Genomic DNA, 26,145 nt, shown 5'->3' with positions numbered 1-26,145 from the left:
AATTTGTATTGCTTTGCGTTGGCCACCACTATCACTCCCAGCCCTCCAAGTTGGGTTGCCCGTTTGTTGCTGACCCCTTTCTACATCGAACCGCTCATTTAACAACAATAATCAACCACCATGGATGTCGAGCCCGCAGCGCAAGCCGAGTCCTCCAATTCACCCCGCAAGTCGCCGGCCAAGTCGCCCATGCGGACCGACGATGCGCCCGCTCCTGCAAAGTGAGTTTTGGGCAACGAGGGAAGATCGATCTGGATCTTCCTTGCTCCTGCTGTTTCCCCTTTGGCTGACGGTATCCCCTCCTCCCCAGGCGCGCGCGTACCGATACCCGTTCCGAGGACAAGAAGCGTGGCCAGCGCATGTTTGGCAACATCCTCGGTACTCTGCGCAAGTTCCAGGACGACGACAAGAGCAAACGCGGTAGCGAGGCGGTGAGTAGAGCCATGCTTTGGACCCGCGTGTCGAGCCTTCACCTGACCCTTTGCACAGGCCAAGCGTCGCGAGGAGACGGCAGCTCGTATAGCGGCCAAGATTGCGTCCGAGACAAATGCCCAGCACGAGATTACCAACGCCGAGCGCGAGTTGCGGACATTGAGGATCGCAACGGAGAACGCGACCTACGTGCTTGAGCACAAGGAGATTGCGGTAAGCTGTCGGCTGCCTCCAGAGGCTTTCTGTAGCTGACATTTTGCAGCTCGCTTCGCGTCACAGCTCCCTGCGCACTGCCTCAAAGTACCTCTTCACCACGAGCGAGAACGGCGAGCCTCTGTTAGAAGGCGGCCTGTATCCCTCGGCACCACTCCCTCTGGCCCGCGGTCCCCGCAAGAACTCTGGCGATTCCGCTGCACCACCATTGTTCTTCGTAAGCTTTCTGTGGCAGGGTAATGTACATTGCAGCTAACACCTCACAGCTCCCCAAGGTCCTTGTTCCCGAGCAGGAGGACGCCCTGCGCGAGCGGCAAGCACGCGTCGATACGCTTATCGCGGACGAGGTCGACGCGCTGCGGACAGAACGGGAGGACGCGGCACGCACGGCCGACACGAACCGCGAAAAGATGGCAGACCTCACGGTCAAGCTCCAGCGGTTGAAGGAGCAGGCCGGCAAGGCGCCACGCGCTCCAGTGCAGCAACGCAGCGAGAGGGAGCGTTCTCGGGAGCCAACGCAGGAGCGCAGCGTCGGCATGGGTGGCAGCGGTGGCCGCGACGCGCCGCCCCATCAGCGTGAGGTGGATGTGAGCGCAATCACGTCGGTGAGGCAAGACGACGGCGAGATGGATGTCGAGTATTAGAGCGTTTCCTATACCATTAGCATGGGTTTTTCTTTTATGTAAACAGAAAGGCTAAGAATCAGCCTAAAGCCATGACTATAAACTTCTGCGCGCCGTTCTCAAAAGCTTACCTCGTAAAGGCCTGAGATCCTGAGAACTGCTTATGGTCACATGGCCATGTGCTGAGTGAGCACTTCAAGCTCAAACATTGAGCATGCCGCCACCCCCAGTAACCGAAATCCAGAACAGGACCAAGCCACGGATCCACGGACACGATATGAGGCTCGCAAAAGGACAAAATCGCTCTGGCTCTCACGTGCCAGCAGTTAATGGGTCAATGTCAGCGTGATCGGACTACATAGCAGCAAAATGTCTCAGCCTCCCTTGTCCCCCGTGCCTGTTCTCTATGCAGATGGATTCATCTAATCTATGATCTGTGACTGGAGGATGGTGTTTTAATGATCTTGATCGAGTTAAGAGTGTTGGTGGGTGGTGTTGGGTGGGGGTGGGGGGACAATCTTGGTGTTGGAATTCGGTTTCATGGACTCAACGCGATCGATGACTGTGGGCTACGACCCATGATGGACGGACTGGCGCGGCCGCCGCGGTTGACACTGCTGTGCCTGCTGAGGGTGCTTCCCTTCCTCCCTCGCCGCATCCCGAGGACGAGCCCGTCGTCGTCGTCCTCGTCCGCATCTTGGAACCTGTCGGGAGTCGTGGCGCCAGACGACGCGGGGTAGATGTGTACCGGCTCAGCAGCGAGGGGCGACTTGGCGCGGTACGCGCTGGGTGGGACACGACCCGGGTAGCTCTGGTAGCCACCTGGCGTGTTAAGGCGGAACATGTCGATGCCACCAGTGGGGCGGAGGATCGACTGGGCGTCGCCGGCACCGCCCGTGTTGGCACCAGGGGTGGCGGGAGCACCAAGAGCGCCGAGCGGCATCCGCTGGCGGACGGGAGAGGCAGTGGGCGAGTTGCGCGCCTCCTTGCGGGCGAGGGAAGAGACGACCGACTCTGAAAGGTTCCAGTCGGCCGGTGCGCTCTTGAAGCCGTGGCCCTGAGGCAGACCGTCGAGTCCGTCGCTGCTCTCGTCGTCGTCCGAGTCTGGGACGTCACCTTCCCAGTCAAACTCCTCGTCCTCAATGACGGGACGAATGTCCTCGGATAACGTGCTGCCGCGTCGCGGGGGGAAACCAAAGTCGGGACGGCCAAAGCGGTCCCAGCCGTTTGCGCGGTCAGGCGACGGGGCCTGCAGCGGGTGGCCGACACTGGACGGCGAGCCCGACTCGAACGTATCCATGCTCTGCCGCCTGGGAAAGTCGTCGTAGCTCCTGCCGCGCAGAAACTCGGCACCGTGCATTCCGTCGGTGGAACTGGACGCGTGCATGGCATGCGAGTCGACAGAGGAGGCAAAGACGTTGTCGTCTGCCTCGGCGGAGGAACCCGTGTAGCCACGGCTCCGCATGCCAGGGTGGCCGTTGGAGCGCATTGATTGGCGCTTGGCGATTGGAATGTCACCGGAAACACCGCTAACACTGGCCCTGCTGAAGATGTTGCGACTCAGCGCCCCAAGGATGGAACCCGTCGAGCTCGACGCAGTACTCCCAGAGCGTGGCCGCATGTCGGACAGGTCGATGGACTGTTGGCGCCGTCCACTGCTGCCTCCACCGCCACCGGGGCTGCCCTCCGCACGCATCTCGGCCCGCTCAGCGCGCCACCTGTCCAGCGACGTCAACGAAGGCATCTGTCGTGGTGTGGCTTCGGCAGAGTTGCCCGCAGCGGCCGGCAGACGGAGATGCTCGTCGGCCGGGAGTGGATCGTGCGGGGTTGGCGGGCTGCGCTCGAGCGCCGAGGCAAGTAGTCCCGGACGAGGTGACTCTGCACGAGAGCGGTCACGTGTGAGCAGCGACAACCTTCGTGCCAAGGTACCGCCGTTGACAGGAGTCGTTGGCACATCGTTGCCCGATGCCACCCGCCGCGTTGACGAGGGCGCATCAGGGCCCGATGATCCAGTGTCGTTGGCCTCTGAGTCGGTAACGCTTTGGCTACGGTTACGGCTCGACGAGAAGAAACCCAGGCGATGGCTAATGGTCTTGAACCGCTGCCTGAACTTGTCGCGGATGCTGCTGTGGCGGGTGACGGCGGCTTCCACTTCGTCGTTGGTAACAGTCACGTACGACTGGGCGTGCGGGTCCGTCTTGGCCAGCCAGGTCTGTGGGTCTGGCAGGTCGCGCAGGGTGAATGGATGACGCTTAGCCTGCTCAAGAGTCATGCGCTTCGCAGCGTCCTTTTCGAGCAGACGAGACAAGAGCTCGAGTGCTTCCCTGGCCTGCTCACCGGCACTGGGACCAGCACTGATACACTCCTTGCCCATGGTCGCTGGAACCTCATACTGGACGGTCGGAATCACCTGCATGAGGAGGTACTCATTTGCGGCGTCGAATGGCGTCCTGCCAAACAGGAGACAGTAGAGTGTCACGCCGAGGGCCCACACGTCAATGGCGTTGGTGATGGGGTGTCGTGGGCGGCCACGGGGAACGGTGGAAGTGGAGATGGAGCGTGAGACGGACAGACGAGGGTTGGAAATCTCAGAGACGGGGCGGGATACTGGGGGTGGAGGCATCTCGTCGGCTGACCTGCGATGTGCGCTCTCTTCGACAACTGTTGATGGAGGGCGAATTGTGAAGGTTGGGACGCCGTCAGGCTGGGCGGTAGCATTCGGTGACCGGGCTGGCAGGTCGTCGGGAAGCTCCGAGTAGCACATTTCTGGAGCAAAGAAGGCAGGGCTACCGGCCGTCTTTGCAAGCTCGACGTCATCGACGTACGCCTCGCCGTCCTGTGCCGAGGCGGCCAGGAGAGCCTCAGAGTAGTGAGAGCAGCCAAAGTCGGCAATCTTGACGTGACTGCCAGAGATGAGCAGATTGCTGGGTTTGATGTCACGGTGGATAATGCCCTGGTGGTGCAAGTACTCCAGACCAAGCAGCGTGTCGCGAAAGATCTTGCGGGTCTCGGCAAGGGTCAAGAGAGGTGTGCCATCCAGCCCCTTCCACTTGACCTCGCCGCCTTCGCAGTACTCGAGCACCATGAAGAGCTTGCTCGACTCTGGGTCGTCGATAATCTCCTTCATTCGCACAACGTTTGGGTGGTGAACCTTCTTGAAGATGGCAATCTCTTTTCGGATCCTTAGAGTTCCGTGGTCAGTACCTGCACTTCCTGCACTTCCTTCCTTGTGCGAGCTCACTCGTTCTCTGCCACGCGTTTGGCGCCTTCGTTGCGCTTGCCATCGCGACGCCCGAGTCCTGCCAGACGCTTCTTCTTGGGATTCCTCTCGACAATCTTGATGGCCTGGAGCTGTCAGCAAATAGCTCAACCTCCTCCCCATCCCCGTCGCCACTCACATAGAGCTGCCGTGGACGCGGTGCCGACCCTGTGGCAAGGGCGTCCTCGTCGTCGGTTTCCACGCTAGTGTCCTCTCCGAGACGCACGCGACCGTGGGTGCCGTGTCCAATCTCGTGGAGAACCTGTAAATACAGTCAGCCGTGGCGTTCGGCGGCGGCGGGCCAGTGCGTGGTGAAGTGAAGCCTCACCAGGTATTGGTTAATCATTTTGCGGCCAGTCTCCGGGTCGCGGTCTAGGCGAAGCTGGGGCGTCTCGATACTGAACAGTGTGGTCAGCTATATGGCTGTGGGAGGGCTTGGAGAGACAGGCGACGTACACTTCGTTCTCGGAGTTCGGTGAGCGGCCACCGTCATCTTCGCGGCCCTTGCCCTTGACCGAGTGGGAGCGCATAGCTATCGCACCGGCTCCTCCGACAGGACGCTCGCGTTCGCGTGCCGAGCTGTGTCGTGAGAGGAGACGCGATGTTCCGATGAAGCTGCCGCTCTTTGACGCAGAGGCCGAAGAGGGCGCGCTAGCGGTTGCGCCGCTGCTAGAGCCTCGACGCTCAAGGGTAGGCGGCACCACGACAGACGACAGGTGTGGCTTGTGCGCGTGCCCCGTGTTGAATGTCAGTACGGGGGCAGGCTGTCCGATGCTGCCAAGAGACGATGCCGAAGTGGACGGTGACAGATGACGCGTACCCGAGGATGGGGACGGCGGTGCGCTAGGCAGCTCAGTGAGCCGGTGCGCCATCTGTGCTGGTGGGTGGGCCGTCATTGTGGGCGGCGAGGGGCGGCTTGGCGGGTAGGGGCGGCGGCGTACGCAACACGGGCGCGGCGGCAGGCGCTACGTTGCCGGTGGGGGATGGGGTGGTCAAGATGCTAGTGGTTGGGGGGGGGGGAGGATGGTGGTAGGGGTAGCGTGCCAAACAAGAGATGGTCTTTCGATAGAGCCTTCAAGCGATGGCGGCGACAGTGGACCGAGTGCTAGGGGGCGGCGGTGGTGAGCTATAGAGCGGAGGGGGCAGAGAGAGCGGGGCTGCGTGCGCGCTAAAATCGGAGACGGGATGCGGGGTGTGGGAGTGTCGGGATAGCAGGAGTGGGTGTTGAGGCGGGAGCGGGAGTGACGGCGATGGAGGGTGTGGATGAGCAAGAGAGATGAGATGGAGCGATGGCGAGGCGGGAATGAGACGTCCAATCGGTGGTGGTGCCCCCCGCGCGGAACAAGGCGCTCTCTGTCGGCCTGTTTGTCCTCTCGCGGAAACAGTGGAACCAAACGACGTCTGGTCTCTGGCTAGACTGTATTTCGCTTGCGGAAATGCGGGGCAGCGAATGTAATCTGTGTCGATGTGCTTGTGTGTGCGTGTTCGAGACGATGCGTGTATACAGTTGTGGTGTGTGTGTGGGTGTTCCGGGAGGAAGGGGGGTTCGATAGGGGCCAGTCGCTGGAATGCGCGCGTGTGCCGAGTCGACGGCGGCGGCGAGTGTGTCTGGTGTGTGCGTCACTGCGCTGGGAAACCCTTTTCGGCGAGCGAGAGTGTGATGGATGGGGTCGACGGGGTGCGTGGCGTCGACGCTGTGCAGCGATGGACAGGGAGGCGAGTGCGGGGGTGGAGAGCGTGGGTGTGCAGAGGGAAGACTGGGGGTCAAAAGGGACAGACGGCAAGAGGTAAAAGGGGTGGCCGACAGTCGTACAGTGGCCAGTGGTGGTCTCGTGGGGGGGGGGGGGGGTTGTCCCTGGAACAGTGCACGCTGGTACGCTGGCTGGGGGAGGGGGGCAAACGGGCATGCATTCGGACAGACCACACGGCCGTTTCATACACACATAATGGCATCTCTTTGGCTCTCTCTCTCTCTCTCGCTCGCCGTCCGGTGGCTCTTTCCATGTGGGAGAAGGATACCACAGCTCTGGCCAGCTGACCCCATGGGCCATATCGTTGCAACAAGGTCGGGACAGGTCCGTGGTCCAGACGCCAGAACGGGGACAAAACCAGTCTGTCAGCAAACGCACAAACTCTCTCTCTCTCGCTCTCTCTGTGTCTCTGTCTCTGTCTCTCTCTCTTGGACGAAACAAGAGTATCGGGGCAAGGGCATTTGGCACCGGGGAGCACGCAGCGGGGCCAGAGGAACGGACGAGGAACGACGACGATACGGTGCCCAATCCCCGCGCAGCCGACCTGCGGAGGCAGCAGCAGCGTTTGTCATTCCTCCCGACGACCAAAACAGAGTCAAGGCGCCTCTTGGCGGCACTTGTGTGCCCACGCGCCGAGACAGCGACGGAGCGGTATTGATGGAGCGGTGGGACTCTCGGACTCTATACCAGTCACACGTGCGGTGTGTGATGTGTTGCTGACGTTGTAGCTGTGCCACTGAGCACGGCCTTTGGAGTGCACGGGGAGCACCGTTTTTGGTTGTCGCGATTGGCACCGAACGAGCGGGCGACGACGACGACCGTATCGCGTAATCGCTCTGCCGTGTCGCACGGTGCAAAGCCGACGTGCGCATGTGCTCTTTCTGGTTGCTTGGCACACGGCATAAACAACTACTGCAACGGGAGGGGGGACACGGGGGTACATAGGTACAGCAGTACCGCCTGGGACCCGCGACGAGCTGACGAAAAGTGGACGCAACGTGTGGTCGCCCTCGTTCCGGCTGGTAACTCTGCAGCACGACATATGCCCTTGCATGTCACGGGTGGTGCACCACTGTATGGGATGAGGCAAGGTACTGGGGTCCTGGAACACGACAGCATCACACCAAGCCAGCCCTGCCGACTCCCTGTCCGGCACTTGCGCACTTGTGTGTTGCGATGCAGGATACATATGCGATACGGGGTGGCGGTATAAACAGCCTACAGGCCTGCAGGACAGCGACCAAGGTGGGAGCTGCAGGAACGCTAGGCAGCTAGAGAGTGGTACGTCTTTACGGCAGGAATAGTGACCTCTACAGGCAGTGCACGTTAGAGATCGCGCTGTGAAACGTGCAACAACATGTGCACAGGGGACAGGGGGGGAGGAGAAGAACAGAGGCCGATTGTGCGAATCAAGCTGAGCGGTAGGTGGCACTCTCTCTCTCTCTCTCGCGCGCGCTCCAACGTTCGGAAGTAGTGCGACGAAACGACCAAACATGCTCTCACTCCAACCCATTCACATGCCTGCGTGGCTTTCTTTCTGCGAGAACATTCAGAAGCGACCTAGCGCTCCAACTGCTGGGTGGGGGGGGGTGAGGCCCCCTTGTTCCCTTTGCTCGTCCAGGACAAGAGCAGGCCCCCCTTGAACCGAGCAGCACTCTCAGGGAACCCGCAGTGACGTGTGATGAGCAGACGTCGGCGGCTTCCTAGATAACCTGTGTACGGGCGGAAAGCCACAAGGAACCGGACGAGCAAGAAAAGAGTTGGCGCGCGCGCGTCGCACAAACGACAACAGGCATCAAAAGTAAAGGGTTGGGCGCGGAGATAGGGCGACGGGTTTTAATGGAGTGACCCCCGAATTAGGTTTGAGTCGTCGTTGGAAAGTGCTGGAGGCCAGCTTGAAGGCCACACGTTTACCCGATCAGCCGCGGGCGATGCTCTGTACCGGAATCGGACCTCGCTGGCAAGACTAGGGGAGTTGGGGGTGTTGGGATCGACCCCGTCATTGACCGAGCCGTTGGGAAGGGCGGAAGCGGGCTGCGGTCAATTCAATGGCTGCGCTCCTTGCAACCTGCCGAGCGCCAGCAAACGCAAGTATGAGCTCTGCTGGAGCTCGACGAAGAGGTCAATTGGCTGCCGATACCCGAGTCCGGCCCTTGGTCCGAGACATGAGCGGCGGTGGTGTCTGAAAGCAAGGAGCCGCAACATGAATGGCGTAACGAGGATCAGCGTGTGAGAAATCATTTAAAGTCGTCATTTTCCCGCCGTGCCCTCGTCGTCCCAGTTGCCTTGGTGAAAGGGCACCTTGCTAGGCGCTGATCTCGAACAACAGCTTAGATCCTTCGAGACTATGTTGTCCAACGAATGGGTCAATTTGCACTTGGTTTCGACGAGACCCAGTGGCCAGTGCCCAGTGACCCAACCGCCGCACCACCGGCAATGGAGGGAATCTTGCATCATATACAGCACAGGCGGACCACCTAACTGCAGGAGATAAGAGCTTTTGTGGCAGGCCGCGGCAGTGCGTGCACACACTGAAAGCCTGTTCCGTGCTGTGTTGCATTGCAAGTTGCCAAGCGGCCAAGTGGGTTGCGGCTACACAGTTCGCTACAATTTCGGCTCCCATGGCGCTGCTGTTGTATGACGACGTGCCAAAGCGTGGGACGTACCCGTCTTAAGTCTTAAGGGAGACGTCACCTTCCGGTTGGCAAGACAACACTGCTTGATCACAGTTCACCACCACCATTGTCACGACGTTTTGAGGACCTTGTCCAAAACTCGTCGTGACCGGGGGGAACACGACCCCAGATGGCCACTCGCCGTCTCATGTATATCTAGTGCCCGTTCTGTAGTCTTGTATCCATGCCTTCCGAGCAGTCCTGGCTCTTTGCCTCCCACATGTGCCGCGCCACCCAATACTGCTTGCATCAATTCCATTTTGCTTCGTTTTATCTGAACCACGTGACCCATTAGGAACCGTTAACGAGACGACGAGCGGACGAACGATGACACTGGCATGGACGACTGACAAGACGACAACGCCGGGGCGAGGATGACTGCGGCTAGCGCACCGAGACGAACGACCTGTCAACTGCATGGTGGGCTTCAAAGCAAGCACCCACACCCATAACTCAACGAGATTAGAATACGTACTACAAGGGACATACATCACAATACCGACAGACGACGAGGATGATACAGACAAACGAGGTTCTAATAGCGAGCGGACAACGAATGGCGCTAGGTGTGAGGGAATGTTGTTCATGGACGGAACGGGAGGGTCGATGGCGAATGTCGATGGTTCATCGGGGCTGTACCAGCTGTGGATGCCATTCTTATCGACGACGAGTGGGAGGTTTATGAAGAGGCCGGCAAGCTGAATCTCGTTGGCAGCGGAAAGTGTGGGTCGTTTGGAATTGGCTGTACTGGTGAACACGACTGTCGTAGGGCATTCGAGAGCCCACGGTGGGGTTGTGTCGTCTTTGCGAGTCGGGGAACAGTCTGACCCCTTCGGTGGGGGAGTACAATGCCCATTCGGGATAGAGCGAAATACATATTGGCGGACGTTTGATGGTGGCCAATGTTGCACGTAAGCAGTGCAACGGGTCAACGGCGGTGACCTTTGCGAGATGAGGTTCGACCATGGCGCAGTCTGCTCGGATGATGCGCATGGCCTCGTTGGCCTTGTTTACGTTGACAAGGTCTGCGCCTACAGGTCCAATGGCCAGACCACACCCGCTTGGCGCATCATTCAACTCAACAACCAGCTTCCAGCCGTCGTCGGTCACCGTAGGGGGCCGGGGGGCTTGGTAGCCAGGAGGGAATGGCGGAAGACCGCGCAGTCCCTTGCCCCCGCGGCTCAAGATTTCCTCAGGCGAGCCTTGGTGTTTGGTGCACCAGTCGCGGAGGCTGCTGTTCACTTCACGGTCGTCGAGAATGTTGCCCACAGCTGCTTGGTAGATCGCCAAGCCATAACGCTCGAGGTTGGACGGGTGGGGTGCAAACTGGCCAAACGCGGCGAGCTCCACTGGAATGGGCTGCTCAGTCGGCGGCGGGCCATCCTCGGCGTCATACTCCTCCCAGAATACGGCGTACAGCGCGCTCCAGCACACACGCCGCGCGTCGTCGTAGCTGAGGGCTCCCGCGTGTTGCTCAAGGTCTCGCCGGGCCTGCGGGCATATGTCAGCTCGACGTAAAGAGGCGACTCGTACGTACCCAGCCAAACACCTCGTCAATGTCCTGCTCGCGATCGGCCTTCCACTGCGGCCAGTACGGGAGGTCAAAGTCACCGTTGTCTTTGAGGCGCGCCTGGTCTTTGCTGTTGAGGATACGATGCATTCAGCTAGGCTGCACTTGGCGCCGGGAGCTCGGAGGCGTCACGTACCGCTGAAGCACCACATCACAGACAGCGAGGTAGACGGCATAGGGCTTGTTGACAATGACGTCCCATGCGCCATACTGATACGCGTCGTGGAGAGCCACCGTTGCATTCTTGGCCGCCCATTCCATTTGTGTACCGGCGGCAAACGAGCCTTGGAACACGGGAACTGCAAACGACGTCTCGGACCAGTCGGTGCGCAACCAGGCGGGGGCGGGGGTGGGGACGGGGATGGTGGAAGCGGCGGGGCGGTTCGGGAACGGTGGCGGTGGTTCCGATGGTTGGCTTCTTGCGGGACGGCAGGGTGGCTGTGATAAGTGTGGCTTCTGGCCGGCACCTGTCATGTTGTCTGCCATGGCTTGTGTGACGAGGAGAGGCTGGGTTATAGTGGATGCAAGATGTAATGTGGAGGAGGAAAGGTGACGGCGATGTTGCGACGGGGCCAAAAACTAAAAGAGGAAAGACTCTAAACACATACAGGAGGGTGATGGTGTGACTAGAACGGAATTGTTGAAAGGGAGCTTTATGGCATTGTCAGTTTGTCACCAGGTGGTATTCGCCTGGTTGATGTCCAATGGAGGTAGTTGTAACGTTGGGATATGCAGAGATGAGAGGATCAAGGTACCATGGGCCAGTGGAAGGGATCAACGCGTGACATCCTGACAGCTGGGTATCGTCGACCAGTCATTTACATGTGACAGCAGTCTTGTCTGAGTTGCCGCACTGGAGCTTGCGAGACAAACCTGTCAACCTCCAGCTCTCTGCTGTGCAATATCATTGAGGAGGACGCCTGTAAACGCATGGCAAAGAGGAACGGCATGGGAAGACAAATGTGGCACCTTGTTAGTTCCTGTCATCAATGTCATCTCCCGCACGCCTCCAGCACCCAAGGCTGTTTAGACATTCAACCATGCATTCCCCCAGTAGCTAGTAGTAAGCGCCCATAAATGTACATGCACATGTCCTCGTTGGGGCGTGTGGGAATAATGTGTGAATAGCTGTGGGATCGTGGGATTATGGGTGCTTTGTCGCAGGGCGTCGACGTTACCGATGTTCGGGCGTGGGGGCGATGAATTTCCACATGTGTGCGGTGCCATGTCCATCATCTCCATCTTCTCCATCTCCCATTGTCTCACCGACGTTATACCTTGTCTTCCAGCCGCCGTACTGCATCCAGACTCTCAAGTAACCGCCACCACAGCGAAGCCAAGTATCTGGGCAACACGGGAAAGCAAACCGCAGTCCTGTGGCGGGTCTAGGACGGCAGCAATTGCGACTTATAGGCGACACGTGACCATCCAAACATGAGCATTTCCAGCCGGCTTAGCTCAGTGGCATGAGCGTCTGTTTTCGGTTCTTCTGATCGCAGACGGTCGTAGGTTCGACCCCTGCAGTCGGCTAGCAGCAAGCTCCAGAGCTTGCCACACCTTTTTCGATATCCCCAGCTCGAAAGCCAGCACCGCAAGGTCCCTGGCTCTCTGGAAAACGTCTCGGAAATGAAAACGGGTCACTTTTGGTCTCGTGGCCGGCGGGGGACGTGATCGGGTGCTTCGTGGCACCACCCGGTTACACAATGTCCACCCCGAAGACTCCACTCGATGCGTCTTGTCGTATAGATGAATAGCGGTGGGGTGGAGCTGATGACCGCCAGGCGACAGAGCCCAAGGTGGAGCTTGGGGCCGAGCCCGACATGGGGGCAGATCGCGGACGGGCAAGTCCCTATCAACAACTTGTCTGTTCACGTATGGTCTCCTATTGAGCACCGCACCTTGAGCTCCAATCCGAGGCTCTTGTCAGCTGCCAAGGCAACGTGGCGGGAAGGGTGAGCATCACGGACCCTCACAGGCGAGCATGACCAGCCTTCACCTCCTCGTGCGTAGAGGACACGGACCGGCGCCAGACGCCACCCACGACACCCAAGACGTGTACAGCCTAGGTGTACAACCTAGCCCAACATTAGGCGGTGAAGAACAGGCCAATGGGGTCGACGCATAGTCCAGCACGAGATCCCGCATCACCCCCGTGACAGAGGAGGGGAGCTGGCGAGGAAGGTCCTGCTCGCGGTACACGGAACGCCTAAGGTCGGCGGGGACCCACTCCCCGCCTCCCCACATGCCGTCCACGGCAACAGGCACTCACCTTACACTCTCCAAAAGAGTTGAACCAGTCGGGACAACTGGCAAAAGGAGACTGAACCTCTGACGAGATCGCTCATCCGACAATGACATGATTCGAACATGTGCTCCCGAAGGAAATTGATTTCGAGTCAATCGCGTTAACCACTCCGCCACATTGCCGGCCCTGTTTTGTAGAGCAGATGCAGGGCTGTGTGCTGCAGAAAGAATAAACGCGTTTGGACTGTTGGAAGAGAAGATATGACGGAAAACGTGTTGTTGAAGTGGATGGTGAAGATGTCGGAAGGACGATGGGGCCGTGTCGGCAGTGGCGTCGTGCCAATCTTTCTGGTCCCGTCTTTTTGGGCCCGCGCACACAGATGAGCGGAATGATTCTCTTATTACTCCCAGAGGTTGTGTACGTGCTGGACGAGTGCAGGAGGCGAGACGGTCAGAGTATCAACCATTGTGGCACACGGTTGAATGAGGTTGTGCAAACTTTTCGTGACGGTGCAGATCTGTCCACAGAGGGACATCGGAGACTACCCTCGGGACCAGGCACACATTGTGACAGCGGACGAAAGCGCGATGCGTGGATGTCGATCTTCCATCCTGGCCACAGACTAACTGTATAACTGTGTCTTCACGGTGGACGCTGTCGCCGGCTTGAGCTGCTGGCCAGTTTAACAAAGAGCATGGAACATGGGCATGGAAAAGTTTTTACGAGCATCCGTCTCTCTCGTCCCTCGCTGGGCACTGTAGGCCATACGGTTTACGTCCACTACAGCAGCCGCAATATTCAACTTTCAAAAATGGGCCGCAGTCAGATACTGCCCCTCAGCGAATCGCCAGCAGTTCCAGTTGCGATGACTTGGTCGGGCCTGCCTTATTTACAACAGTTCCCGGGTAGGATGTAAAGCGACGCACGTGCACTTCAATGGAGACGACTCAAGAGCGCTGAAAGCCGATGAGGAGAACTCTCAGGGCACAACTCTTTACCACAAAACGAGCCCCCACGGTCCTCTCCATGTGTCACATCGTTCGTCTTCCACTGCACAACTCGCCTTTCACGCTTCTCCTTGACATCATACCACCCATTTAACAACATCGTGGCCTTCTTAGTTCAGTGGTTAGAATTTTTCACTAGTACTTGGCATCACTGCCTGACTACGATGAAAGGGTCACCCGTTCAATTCGGGTAGAAGGCAGGCGCGTTTCATGACGTCCTCTTTTGGCACTTTGATCAATGTATCGCAGTCAACATTGAGGTTCTGGGAGGGGGAGACAGATAGAACGGAAGGAGGGTTCGCTGAGGGAGCGGAAGGTACCACTCGGCGGGAGGTTCTGTTAACAAGCGGGAGGCGCCTGGAGATGGGCGCCACTAGGATGAGTAACAGCGCGATTTCGGCGAAGATACTCGTAGTACTCGCTGGAAGACGTAGAAGACTGTTTGATGACAAGTAGACCGAAAGGAACAGGCCTGCATAGCTGCAGCATAAATTGGGACATGGTAATAAATAGTACTAATGCCACTGCTAATCCCACAGTATCGTGCCACTTTGCCGCAATCAACTGATAGGATCACAACGTTCCTTGCAAGAGATGAAAAGGGAGGATGGTAAGGAGACTAGTACTGAGGTATACAGTAGAAGCGTTGAAGAGTGTATGTGGTAAAGAGGGAACGGAAATGAGATGTACGGCCAGTACGCGACTGTACCGTATGCCCGGCAACGCTTGGGGACGCTGATAGCATAGACCTAGCCGGAGTCGTGAACTCTGTGTAGAGGAGACTCTTAGGGCTGTCTAGACGCTGCAAATGACTGCATAGCAGGTTGGACGGCCGACAGAGAGATGTGGTGAAGAGAATAAGTCTGCATCGCATGTGCATGGAGAGCAATAGTCAAATAGGTAAAGAGCGCAATTGAAATGGTCTAGTGGTCAATATCCTAATGGCAATAAACTCGGTGGAAAAGGTCAAGTGTATCTTTCGTTTCTTCATGTAACGGAACTACGCTGCCTGAGCGGTTGAGTAGCTAACAACCGTTCCACCGTAGATGATGCTGCACACCCGGGAAAATAGCACCCATTCGCCTCGTACGGGGGTTCGAATCCTGTGATTATAACCAGTCTGGATCGAACTAGTCACGGTCTCCGTTATTGCTATTTTGCTTCTTTTTTGCGCCAAAAAGATCGCTTACGTAATTGCCCTTCTGCCCAACAAAAGTGGAGGTGAAGAAGTCTGTATCCTTTGGCAACAAACCCATCCACCTTGCTTCAACTCTACACCCCCCATGTCCTCCGTCGAGCAACCACCAACAGCCGGGCCCAGCGCTCCCAGCACCGCACCTGCCCCCGACCCCGCAGCGGAAGCTCGTGCGGAGGCTCGTGCCGCCCGTATCGCCGCCGCCGTCGAGCGTGGCAAGACCGAATACCAGTCCCAGCACGCCCACACTGAGCGCGGGGTAGGTGTCGCCAATAGGAGCAACTTTCCGTCCATAGCTGACTATTGCAGTGGTTTCTCGATGCCGACCTCGCTGGGCCTAGCAAGAAGGACCGCCAGGCCGTCGAGTACGCGTCTACGCTGCGCGTCCTCGCCAACGACCCCGAAGAAGCCGCCCGCGCCGTCGCCGACATCCGTGCTTGTGCGGGGCCAAAGCTGGCGTCCCTCGCGCGTGATCTGCTCACCACCGGCGTGCGCGCTGCAGTGATTGCCAAGGACAAGGAGGCCGCTGTGGAGTTTGCGCGCGCGTCAAAGAAGCACTGGGCTGCCAACCCTGGTCTGGCTGTCGAGTGTTCCAACGCCTTTGCGTTTGCCGGAGAGGGTACAGGTGGGTCTTGACCAACTCCCGGCATGCTCGCGCTGACAGTGCAGAGTCGACACACCCCCTACTGGCTTCCTTTGGACAAGGTGTCCACTACCCCGTCCTCGCCGCCCTCGACGAGCGCTTAGGCGCCGCGTCTGCCACCGAGGAGGCTGTCCGCGCCCTCGCCGAAGTCGTCCACGCCCTCGCCATGTCGCGCGCCTGGGCATTCTCCCGTCCCCTGTACAGCACCGACAAGTCTACTCGTTCAAGTGGGATTTTACACGGATCCAGCGCACTCCGCGACACACTTTTCAGCATCGACAGGACGGCCCTCCGCCAGGCCCTCGGTGTGGACCCCAGTACGCTCAACGGTGCTCTTGCCAGGCTGGGACGCGCGCTCGGGGGCAGCGAGGAGAACGAGCCTGCTCCAGGCGAGCGTGTGGAGCGCGGTGTGCGCGAGCTGTGATATGCTGTTGATTGTAACTTACGGTCGAGGCCTGTAACCTACACGATGAAGCGTGCAAATATTGTAACTGTATTGACTGCTGTACTGAAAATGCATCCTCGGGCAACAACAAATACACTACTACTGTTCACTTATTTCCTCTAGTGGCTAAACTCGTTGATCAAGCTGGTACCGAGCTTGACGGCCGGTGCCGGGTCCTGGCGTGCCATTTCAGCAAGCGTGAGCAGCTTCTTGACACCGATCTGGAAGGGACGCGCTCCCTCGTCAAACTGCCCAAAGCCGGCCTTTTGGAGGTACTGGATAACCTGGCCGTACTGGCGGTCGTCCTCGAAGAGCTTGACCTCACGAAGACAGTGCTCGATACCGATAAAGTCGTCGATCGAGGTGACGTGCAGCTCGGTGTCAAAGGCCGAGAGCACGTCCATGTCGCGCAGGATGCCCTTGTTGGTCGTGGTGGCAAGGACCAGCAGGCGGCGGCCCTTGGGCGGGCGCTTGCCAAGCAACACGACCAGGGCCTGAAGCACGCCGTTGGAGAAACGGGGACCGATGGGGTTGTAGTCGAGCAAACGCTCCAGGCTGTCGACGACAATGACCGACATGGGCGACTTGTACGAGTCGTTGAAGACCTTGCTGAGAGCGGCAATCTTCTGGGGCTCGCTCATACCGACCATTTGCTCGGGCGACACGAGCTTGATGAACGGGAACTGCGACTCTTGGGCAATCTTGGCTGCCATTGCAGTCTTGCCCGCACCAGCAGGACCCTCCAGGAGGGCGGCAACAAGCGGGGTGCGCTCCGAGTGGCGGACCTGCTCGACAAGGAGGCTACCGTCCTCGAGGATACCCTTGACACGCTTGTTGTAGTGCATGATGCCGTTGGTGACGACCTCCTGGAGCTCCTCTTCGTTGACACCAAACGCGGGCTGCACCTCGTCCAGAGCGTGCAAGAAATCGGAACGCGTAATCTTGAGGTTGTCCAGGTTGTCATAGGCAGCGACAGTGCCGACCTTGATGTGGCGGTTGGTCGCAAACGAGGTGGCACTCTTGACGAGACCGTTGAGCTCGGCACCGGAAAAGTTCTTGGTGCGCGCCGCGAGCTCGGCGAGGTCGACGTCGTCACCCATGACGCCGTTGCTGCGCATCTTGGATGTGTGAATGTTGAGAATCTGGAGACGACCCGACTCGTCGGGAAGCGAAACCTCAATGTGGACCTCGAGACGGCCAGGACGGAGAAGGGCCTCGTCGATCATGTCCATGCGGTTGGTCATACCGATAATGAGGACATTGTTGAGCTGGTCGACACCGTCCATCTTGGACAGGAGCTGGTTGACAACCGAGTCGCCCACACCGGTACCGCCACCGGTGGTGCCACGCTGCTTGCAAATGGCGTCGAGCTCGTCAAAGATGATAATGTGCAGGCCACTCTCGTCGCCCTTCTCCTTTTGCTCCTTTTCAGCATCGGCAAAGAGCTTGCGAATGTTCTCCTCGGACTGGCCGACAAACTTGTTGAGAATTTCGGGGCCGTTGACGACCTTTGGCTCACGTGCGTTGAGCATACCGCCAATCTGACGCGCCATGAGGGTCTTTCCGGTACCGGGAGGACCAAAGAGGAGGATACCCTTGACGTGGTTGATACCGAGCCTCTCGACAAGGCCAGGAGGAAGGATACGTGACGAAAAGGCACGACGGAAGATGGCGGCAAACTCATTGTCGAGACCACCGATACCCATGTCCTCAAACTTGAAGTTGGGAGCGAGAATGGCGTTGGTGGGACGGTTGTTGGATGTGTTCTTGAGCTTCATGGCGGAAGAAGGGTCCTTGGACCAGACCACCTCGGTGTTCTCCATGGTGATACCCGTCGCGCCCTCCCTGCCATCGAGGGTGGTCACATTGCGCACGAGAACCTTGAGCTGGTGCGCGCGGAAATCAAACACCAGGGTCTGGAGCGGTGTGAGAGGGAGGTTCGGGAACGCCTGGAGGAAAGCGCGGCCCATCTCCTCCGAGTCGAACAGGTCGGTCGTCTCCTTGCGCTTGAGGAGGAAGCCGACCTCGAGGTCGACCTGGGTCGCAAACTCGCCACTGCCGGGCTGGTACGGCTCGACGTCGACGCGCTCGCCGATACCTGACAGGCCTACCCATTGGCGGATAATCTTGGAGGGGCCAAGGGTGCCTCGAGGAAGGGTGCCGGTGGGGTCACGCAGAACGGCCATGATGAACTTGTTACGCAAGATCACAAACTCGGTGTCGGCGGCAAAGTCGGCAGGGTTGACAACAAGGCGGTTCGTAAGCGCCAGGTCATCGGAGGGGCAAGACGCGATGCCGAAGCTGTTTTGGTGTCAGTTTTCCAATAACAAGGAGCCGTCGAACTCACACAGCACCACTTCCACGCCCACCAGTTGGTGCATTGCCACCACCGTACGCCGCCGGCTGCCTCTGCTGCTGTGGAGCTGGCTGGGCATAACCCTGCTGAGTAGGGTATGCCTGCTGCTGTGGAGCTGGGGCGCGGTGCTCGTACTTTTCGGACGCGCCGCTCGATGGGCCGTCGTATCCGCGCTGAGGAGCAGGCTGCCTGGGCTGGTATCCACCAGTGTACTGGTCCTGGCTGTAGCCGCCGCCGCCGCCACCACCACCGCCGCCGTACTGGGGCTGTGCTGGCTGCTGACGGGCAGGAGGTGCGGGCGGCGGTGTAGCCGTGTTGGCGTATCCGGGGTGGTTGTCGGGCGGGAGACGCTCGTACTGGCCCGGAGCTGGTCCTCCCTGCGCCGCCCGCCGTTGTGCGGGAGCGTTGGGGTTGTTGCGGTTGAAGAAGGACATGATAAGAGATGAAGGACAAGAAAGAGATGGAACCGACGCGATGACTGACCACAACCATACTCGACGTGGACCTCCACCCGACAAGGACGCCGAGCGGGACCAAATTGTTTGTCACTTTCCACAGGCAATGTCGAGCATTCTCCAGCATCCTCTTTGTTTTGCTTGTCGTCTTTATCAGCATTCCCACCATGCCCTCCTCGCCAGCAGAGGACGAGCTCGTTGGCGCCATCAAGACTGTGCGTGACGCACACCCCGAGCACGGCATCGCCAAGCTCTGGGCACAGCTCAAGGTCGACAACCCCGAATGGACCGTCTCCGAGAAGCGTTTCCGCAAGGCGCTCGCCACGGCCGGCGGTACCGCGTCGGGAGCCGGTGCGACTGCTCCAGCAGAGAAGAAGAGCGGAAAGGGAAAGGCCAAGGGCAAGGGCAAGGCCGACGGTGCTGAGCTTGTTGCTCGGACAGGTCTCGACTCGACGCTGGACATTGACAACATTGCACCAAAAGTCAAGGCCAAGATGTTTGGCGGTACCCGCGGCAAGGGTCTTGTGGCCAAGAGCACGATTGAGGCTGGCGAAGTGCTGTGGCAGGAAGAGCCATGGATTGCTTGCCCCGATCCGTAAGCTTTAACATGCTGTACTTGGAGCTAACAGACAGTGCCCTTGCGCCGCACCTAGTGTCGAAGCGGTTCTGTGCCCACTGCCTTGGCGAGTTCTCCAAGCCCAACCCTCCCTTGTCGCTCGAGTGCCTCACCTGCACCCACGCCCACTTTTGCAACCGCCTGTGTCTCTCGCGTGCCCGCCCATCCGCGTCTCACCACGACCTTTTGTGCCCCGGTGTCAACCCCCTGGCTGGCCAGCTGCAATCGCTCATTGCCGGTCGCGAGTGGCGTTCACTCGACGTTGTGGCCCGCATCATTGCCAAGTGGCGCTACGAGCGTGCTTGGGGCACCCAGGATGCTGCCGACGAGATTACACGGCGCGTGTGGGAGGGAATTGCGCGCGTCAACATGGCCACTCGCGAGAGCGAAAAAGCCGACTGGGCGACGCGCGCCGATTTCACGACGCGTCAATGGAAGCTCGCGCACGAGTCCATCGTTACCGCCCTCAACCCGGAACCCTTCACGCTCGCAGCGCCCCGCTCCACGCGCGGTGCACGCAAGCAGCGTCCCCTGACCGACGAAGAAGTGTCCCGGTGGTTCTCGTACGAGTCCTTCCTCGAGCTGCTGGGCATGGTCAACATCAACCTCGAAGACTCGGGAGGCATGTACGCGCTGCACGCGCACCTCAACCATTCGTGCGATCCAAACATCCAGGTCCGCAACCTCCCCAGGGGCTTTGTGGGGCCTACCCAACTCCCGGCTCCCTTGCCAGCACGCAACCCGCCCGGCGTGAGGGGTACCCACAAGCTGACAATGCTCGCCCGCAACACGATCACGCCCGGCACCGAGCTGACAATCTCGTACGTCAACCTCGAGCTCCCGCGCGACGTCCGTCGCCAGGCTCTCCGTGACGGCTACGGGTTCTGGTGCGAGTGTGTCCGTTGTGAAAAGGAACGTGTCGAGACCGAGGCTGCAGCGCAGCCAGCGGTGACCGCGACTGCCGACGTCGTGGACGACGTGACGGCCAAGATGGACCAGTTGGCCGTGGACCAGGACGAGACGGCCGTCGAGGACATGCTCTAACACCCACTGTAATTTGCCCTCGCTCTAGGCTATAGTCTTCTATCAATGCATGGCATGGTTATATGTAACTCCCTTTACTTGCGACGCTTGACGCTCGTGTCCTTTTTGGCCGCAGCCTTACGCTTCCCGTCGGCCGTCTCGCGCGCCTTCTCCTTGTCCTCGAGGCGCGTCTTCTCGGCCTCCACGGCACGCAGCGTGGACGCCAGCAGGCGCTTTTCGCCCAGACGGACGACGGCGGCGTTGCGCACGTTGAGGCGGATAGCCGGGGACTGGTCTGCGACGACGGCGAGGTCGGCCTCGAGGGTCTGCGGGTAGCGCGCTGCGCGGAGCCGGATCGCGCGCGCAATGACGCCGAGCGACGTCGGGTCCGGGTTGGTGTGTGGCAGTTTTCCGCGCTTCTCTGCGCGTGCCCAGTCCTCGTCGCGCGAGAGCAGGCGCGCAAACGCAATGAGGGCTGGGGGAGCGACGGGCACGTCGTCGTCGTCGTCGTCCTCCTCGTCCGGGTCTGGGAACGACAGGCCAAACACATCCTCCTGGCCTTCCTCGAGCCACCAGTCGACACGCTCCGCGGCAACGTCCACAAACGACGGCTGGCCAAGGAGCTCGGCCGCGGCCGCAACGACAATGTCACCCGAAATCTCCACTTCGTCGCCGGCGTTGCCAAACGCCCACCCGCCGATTTCCTCAGCCGTGAGGCGTGAGGCGATCTGGGCAGGAGGGGGAGCATGTCGACGTGGCCGTACTTTCGCAACAACTCAGAGTTGGGCGGCGAGGCGTAGGTGTTGTACTGAAGGAACATGTCAGTTGCAAGGTCGTCTCCACGACTCACAATCTGCTCGCCGGCCTCAATGACCTTGGTGGTGATCATGGTGTATCCCTCGCCAAACTTTTGCTCGCCGACAGCCGCAGCGGCCTCGTCGTCCTCGTCGTCCTCTCCGTCGGTGAACAGACGCGCATTGTCGCGCTCGTACGCCGCATTCAGCATGTCCGCCATGGGCACCATGACGGCCACCTCTGCCTCTTCCTCGTCGTCGCCGTCCTCGTCCACGCCCTCGGGCGGCGGGCCGCCAGCACGGGTCTGCGGGATGGTGAATGACCGGCTGAGGATACGCGATCCCTGGACGTGGAACGCGTCGAGGGTGAAGTGGTGGGCCGCGGCCGCAAAGAGGTCTGGACGGGCCGCGATCACGGGCGCCATCTTGCCAGTGTACTCTGCCTCGGCGTCCTCGCGCCCAATACGGTCTGCGGGGAAGAGTCAGCCGTCGGGCCAGTGGTGTAATCAAAACACCCACCCTCAATGTCAGTGCCCTTGAGCTCGGCGCGGTCGCTGTCGCCCCAGAACATGGGGCTGTCAAACTCGCGCGGCATGTTGCGCAGGTATCCGCCCCACCTCGACTCGGGCCTGCTCTCCTCCCACATCATGACAAGGATAAGACGCGCCCACCCGCCCTCGAGCGACTCCCACTCGGCAGGACTCAAGAGGTTGCGCAGGTCCGACGTCCATGGCGACAGGAGGTAGTTGAGGGGGATGTGGAAGAGGGGAGTGTGAGGCTGAAAGAATCAGCTGAATGTTGTAACTGTTTGCTTACCTCGATGCGACGCTTGGCCACAGCGCCCATGCCCATGCCGGGGACGGGGACGAGGTCCATTGCGCCATCGTCTATCCACGCGCCGGCCGCGCGGAACGAGTTGACGAGGTCTGTTGCGTCAAAGGTCATTTGGTGTGGGGTGGGTGTTTGGAAAAAGTTGACCTGGCGCCGAAATGACATCAACAAAGCGGCGCCCCTTTCCGCTCAGCCTCTCCCCAGGTGTCACCGAGGACTTCCTAGCTGCTCTGCTCAAAACGAAACATTCTGCATTGTCGTATCTTCTACGCGATTACCAAGCGCACCATGAGGGCCAGCCCCGCGCTCAAGTTTGGGCGTACAGCGGACCTCTTGTTCTACAAAACTTACGAGTCTCCCAATTATTAACCAAAACCAAAGGAAATCGGGAAAAGAAAGGAAAACTGTCCCAGAGGCTACACATCACAAGCAGTACACTGTTTCTCTCTGTCTCTCTCGCACGCGCTCACTTTACTCCGATGTACCACCGATTGCGGCCGCAGCCATGTCGATCGCTACCACTGAGAAAGGTGCTGCAACAACAACATCTTCTAGCGGTGCAACGAGGACGGAGACGTCAACTGGAAAGTCGACAGAGGTGGTGGTTGCCGAGACTTCGGTCGACGCATCGACCGGGGTGGGCTCGGTAACATCGGTGGTTGGTAGTAGTAGTGGTGCATCTGCTGGGTTGGTATCGTGCTTGGCTGAATCGAGTGGGCGCGCCGCCTCAGTAGCAAGCTACGGGTTGCCCCGCGGCTACCAACTCCTCAGTGGTCTCACCATCGGGGGCGGGGGGTTCTTCTGCTCCTCCTTCCATGTACTGCAAGTCGTCCCATCGACCTTGGTCCGTATCACCGTGGCCTGTCATGTCCTCGAGACCGGTGAGATCCATGTCGTCAAAGCCATGAAACTCGTCAATCTCGAGGGATGTGTCCACGTCAAGCCACTTGCCGTGGTTGAAGTGGGTTGGGCGGACTCGGGGTCGGGTGTGGATTCAAAATGGGCGACTGTAAATGTGGTTGATGCTGGGTCGGCTGTCGTTGTGGTTGCTTCGCCGCCTTTGGTCTTCTCTGCCGCCGCCGCGGCCGTCATCCTCGTTATCGTCGTCGTCGTCGCCTTCCTCGCTATCGAAATCGGTATTGCTGCTTCATCGGTTATCGTCTTGACGTCGGCCTCCTGTGAAATGGACTCAAAGAGACTCTTTGGGGGATTAATGACTAGCGAGGGCAAGAGGAGAAGAGACGAACACTTTGGGACGTCTTCACCACGTGCACGGGCCGCAGCCTCATCTTCATAAATCTTGCGGAGCGCTTCGTAGTCTTGCTTGTCTTTCTCAGCTTGCTGGAGGTACGGCTGGGGGGAAAAGTGGGTGAGCACGACTTGCAGATCATTAGTCCAACACCTACCCTCTTTTCTTCGTCAGACAGACCACGCCAGCGCTCGGCGGCGAGCACACTCTGTCTAGTAGTCTCAGTCTCTTCACCCCACACTTGCTTTCGGAGATCGTCGTTCTCGCGGATACCCTTGAGGAACAGGAAATAAGCGGAGAGGGGCTTCTTGGGTGCGTTGGGGTCCTTGAGGTTGCCCTTGCGCGACTTGCCCTCCTTGCGCATCTGAGCGCGGTACGCGTTCTCGGCCTTGATGTCTTCAGGCGTGAGAGTGGCCTCCCACGCGGCGCGGTCCTTGGCGTACTGGATCTTGCCCTCTTCAACCTTGCGAGCGTAAAAGCCCTTGCGGTCATCCGACAGCGCATGGTAAGCCTCGCCGGCCTCCTTGGCAATGTGGGCGACGTTGAGCTTGGGGTGGATCGGTGTGCCACCGGGCGAGGTGCCTGCCTCGGCCTGAGCCTTGGCCTTGGCCTTGTTGAGCTCGTCGTTGAAGAAGAGCTGCCAAGCGGACGGAGCGGGAGGCGGGAACTTGAGGGGCGACTTGAGAGGGGCCTTGGGAGCAGGCTTGTCCTCGTCCTTCTTCTTCTTGCTCTTGGACTTGGTTTCCTTGACCTCCTCCTCGGGAGCAGCGTCAGAGGAGCGCTTGCCGAGAACAGGTTCCGAGGGGGCAGCGGCAGCGGCGGCGGCGGCGGCCTCCTTCTTGCTGCTCTTCTTCTTGCTGCCACCACTGCTGGCGGCCGGGGCGGCAGGGGCAGCGGCGGCCGGAGCCGGAGCAGCTGCAGCGACGGGGGAGGGCTGCTGGACTTGGTGCTGGGCGGCGGGAGGATAGTATTGCTGCTGACCGCCCCACTGCTGCTGGTTCCAACCGCCATACTGGCCCGGAGGGAGCTGGCCACCCATCTGGGGGACGGGCTGGGGAGGAGGAGGGAAGGGGTGGTGGCTACCATAGTTTTGCCACGGGCTCACAACAGAAGCGCTGGACTGGCCGCTGCTGCTTCCAGGAGGACGCTGCTGGGCCGCCTGTTGGGCCTGGGTGGCCGACTGCTGGCCACTTGCGGCAGGCTGAGCCTGGGCCGCCTGCTGCTGTTGCTGCTGCTGCTGCCACTGCTGGTGGCTGGCGGGCTGGCGCGAAGAATCCCAGTTCTGGTACGACGACGAAGACTGCTGGCCAGCGGCCGAGTAGTCAAACGAGCTGCCACGGGCCTGGGACGCATGCGACTGCTCGCTCGAGCCGACTGCCGAGCCGGGAACAGTGGACAGGGCGCCGGACGAGGTCTGGCGCTGCTGAACGGGCTGCTGAGCAAAGCTAGACGGGGCATTGTAGTGCTGTTGCCACTGGCCACCGCTGCCGTGGTGCTGGGACTGCTGGTCGTAATAAGGGTAGTAGCCGTACTGGGGGTGCTGGGATGCGCTATGAGGAAGAGCGGCCGAACCAGACTGCTGGTACGGCGACTGGGTGACATCGGCCTGGCTCGATGCAGACTGGCGGGGGTAGTAGGCGGACGGAGACGTGTTGGCGACCGACGAAGCCGAAGCGGCTGCCGGGGACGAGGTCTTGGGGTTGGAGGTGCGACGGGATGCGGATGGAAGCGATGGCGAGGTGGTGTTGTACAAGCTGTGGTCCGGTCAGCACTGGTTGCGCCATACCGGTCTTGGCCGGCGGCCACCACTTACCTCATTCCGCTGCCATAGTTGTAGCCTCCGACTCCGACGTTACTAAAGCCTGCAGTCTGCTGGTAGCCTGCATACTGGTCGTCGCTGGCACCGGTGGATGCGGAGGTGTCATATGCAGACCTCGGGTTGGCCGGGTTGCGTGGATGGGCGCTGCTGTTTGGGTACATGTTGTGGTGGTGGGAAGGCTGCTGTTTGGTCAGCGGGGTTTTGGTGGGCAAATTTAACGCACGTTACTCCAAGACTGCGCGAGATGACCGGGGTGGGTGGCCTTTGCAGTTGTATTTTGCATGGGGTGGGTCACGAACTGACCACTGTTGATTGTTTTCGGGGTGGATGGATGGGTGGATGGATGGGTGGAAGGGAAAGGAAGGAAGAAAGGAAGGAGGAAGGAAGGAAGGAAGCGGGGGGTGGGGGGAAGGGATACAAACACCGGATGCGGTTGGTTGGGTGCGGGGGGGGGGGAGGGCAGGAAGGAAGACCGGGGTTGTCAGGGTGGGGATTTCAGAACGCGAGCCAGTCAGTCGTTGTTGGGAGCAGAGGTGGTGGTGGTGGATGCAACGAGGATGACGAGGTGGATGCAGTAGAGAGGAGGGAAGACGTCAGCACTGGGGTGTGGATGTCATCATGGGAATGCTGGGTGCTCACCGCTGGAAGAAGTTGCGGGAGGGTGGGCAAGGTGTTGGTTCTCGGTGTTATCCAAGAAGCGTCCCAACTGCGTCTTTCCAAAACGATGTGTGTGATGGATTGCTGTTGCTGCTGGTTGTTGTTGATGTGTGTGATGCTTGTGCGCTATCGATAAGCGTTGTGCGCTATGCAAAGAAGGATACCGAGGTTGTTTGGTTCCAGGACAAAGGACACGGCGGCGGAGGGAGAGGGAGAGGGCTCTCGAGGACGCGCGCGCACAAGAGCGAAGAGAGACTGGCAGGCGCGGGGGGCCGGGGCGAGCGAGG

At 59.7% G+C, this 26,145-nt stretch overlaps 8 protein-coding genes and 3 non-coding genes across 11 annotated transcripts; 5 read left to right on the top strand and 6 right to left on the bottom strand.

Annotated features, from left to right (window-relative positions):
* Positions 1–120: 120 nt before the first annotated feature.
* Positions 121–1,289, top strand: EHS24_008881 (uncharacterized protein; the record flags this gene model as incomplete). The annotated part of the gene is made up of 5 exons (XM_028624180.1): positions 121–221; positions 311–431; positions 490–645; positions 695–862; positions 912–1,289. 5 exons carry the CDS (start codon positions 121–123, stop codon positions 1,287–1,289), a joined length of 924 nt encoding a protein of 307 aa, XP_028475252.1.
* Positions 1,290–1,806: 517 nt separating this feature from the next.
* On the bottom strand, positions 1,807–5,423 carry EHS24_008880 (uncharacterized protein; the record flags this gene model as incomplete). The annotated part of the gene is made up of 5 exons (XM_028624179.1): positions 1,807–4,450; positions 4,510–4,613; positions 4,667–4,789; positions 4,856–4,925; positions 4,984–5,423. 5 exons carry the CDS (start codon positions 5,421–5,423, stop codon positions 1,807–1,809), a joined length of 3,381 nt encoding a protein of 1,126 aa, XP_028475251.1.
* A 3,686-nt stretch (positions 5,424–9,109) lies between these two features.
* On the bottom strand, positions 9,110–11,009 carry EHS24_008879 (uncharacterized protein; the record flags this gene model as incomplete). The annotated part of the gene is made up of 4 exons (XM_028624178.1): positions 9,110–9,121; positions 9,887–10,444; positions 10,491–10,593; positions 10,660–11,009. 4 exons carry the CDS (start codon positions 11,007–11,009, stop codon positions 9,110–9,112), a joined length of 1,023 nt encoding a protein of 340 aa, XP_028475250.1.
* A 961-nt stretch (positions 11,010–11,970) lies between these two features.
* Positions 11,971–12,053, top strand: EHS24_008878. Its single transcript has one exon. It is a non-coding gene; the product is annotated as a tRNA-Arg (tRNA).
* An 816-nt stretch (positions 12,054–12,869) lies between these two features.
* On the bottom strand, positions 12,870–12,950 carry EHS24_008877. The gene has a single exon. It is a non-coding gene; the product is annotated as a tRNA-Ser (tRNA).
* A 929-nt stretch (positions 12,951–13,879) lies between these two features.
* EHS24_008876 lies at positions 13,880–13,975 on the top strand. The gene has a single exon. It is a non-coding gene; the product is annotated as a tRNA-Thr (tRNA).
* A 1,083-nt stretch (positions 13,976–15,058) lies between these two features.
* EHS24_008875 (uncharacterized protein) lies at positions 15,059–16,037 on the top strand (the record flags this gene model as incomplete). Its single annotated transcript, XM_028624177.1, has 3 exons — positions 15,059–15,229; positions 15,280–15,595; positions 15,640–16,037. 3 exons carry the CDS (start codon positions 15,059–15,061, stop codon positions 16,035–16,037), a joined length of 885 nt encoding a protein of 294 aa, XP_028475249.1.
* A 140-nt stretch (positions 16,038–16,177) lies between these two features.
* Positions 16,178–18,848, bottom strand: SEC18 (transport between ER and Golgi ATPase protein; the record flags this gene model as incomplete). The annotated part of the gene is made up of 2 exons (XM_028624176.1): positions 16,178–18,359; positions 18,406–18,848. 2 exons carry the CDS (start codon positions 18,846–18,848, stop codon positions 16,178–16,180), a joined length of 2,625 nt encoding a protein of 874 aa, XP_028475248.1.
* A 188-nt stretch (positions 18,849–19,036) lies between these two features.
* On the top strand, positions 19,037–20,529 carry SET5 (SET domain-containing protein 5; the record flags this gene model as incomplete). The annotated part of the gene is made up of 2 exons (XM_028624175.1): positions 19,037–19,464; positions 19,503–20,529. 2 exons carry the CDS (start codon positions 19,037–19,039, stop codon positions 20,527–20,529), a joined length of 1,455 nt encoding a protein of 484 aa, XP_028475247.1.
* A 74-nt stretch (positions 20,530–20,603) lies between these two features.
* On the bottom strand, positions 20,604–22,247 carry EHS24_008872 (uncharacterized protein; the record flags this gene model as incomplete). The annotated part of the gene is made up of 5 exons (XM_028624174.1): positions 20,604–21,236; positions 21,263–21,316; positions 21,359–21,771; positions 21,822–22,080; positions 22,119–22,247. The coding sequence occupies 5 exons, from the start codon at positions 22,245–22,247 to the stop codon at positions 20,604–20,606; spliced, it is 1,488 nt and encodes a 495-aa protein (XP_028475246.1).
* Positions 22,248–22,604: 357 nt separating this feature from the next.
* On the bottom strand, positions 22,605–25,362 carry EXP1 (exp1-like protein; the record flags this gene model as incomplete). The annotated part of the gene is made up of 5 exons (XM_028624173.1): positions 22,605–22,837; positions 22,914–23,079; positions 23,391–23,486; positions 23,540–25,136; positions 25,196–25,362. The coding sequence occupies 5 exons, from the start codon at positions 25,360–25,362 to the stop codon at positions 22,605–22,607; spliced, it is 2,259 nt and encodes a 752-aa protein (XP_028475245.1).
* Positions 25,363–26,145: the final 783 nt, after the last annotated feature.

This window comes from Apiotrichum porosum, assembly GCF_003942205.1.
Source record: "Apiotrichum porosum strain DSM 27194 chromosome Unknown scaffold_8, whole genome shotgun sequence".
In the NCBI taxonomy this organism is placed as follows: Eukaryota; Fungi; Basidiomycota; class Tremellomycetes; order Trichosporonales; family Trichosporonaceae; genus Apiotrichum; species Apiotrichum porosum.
Note: the sequence above shows the minus strand (reverse complement) of the source record. Positions and strands in the feature narration are given on the sequence as shown.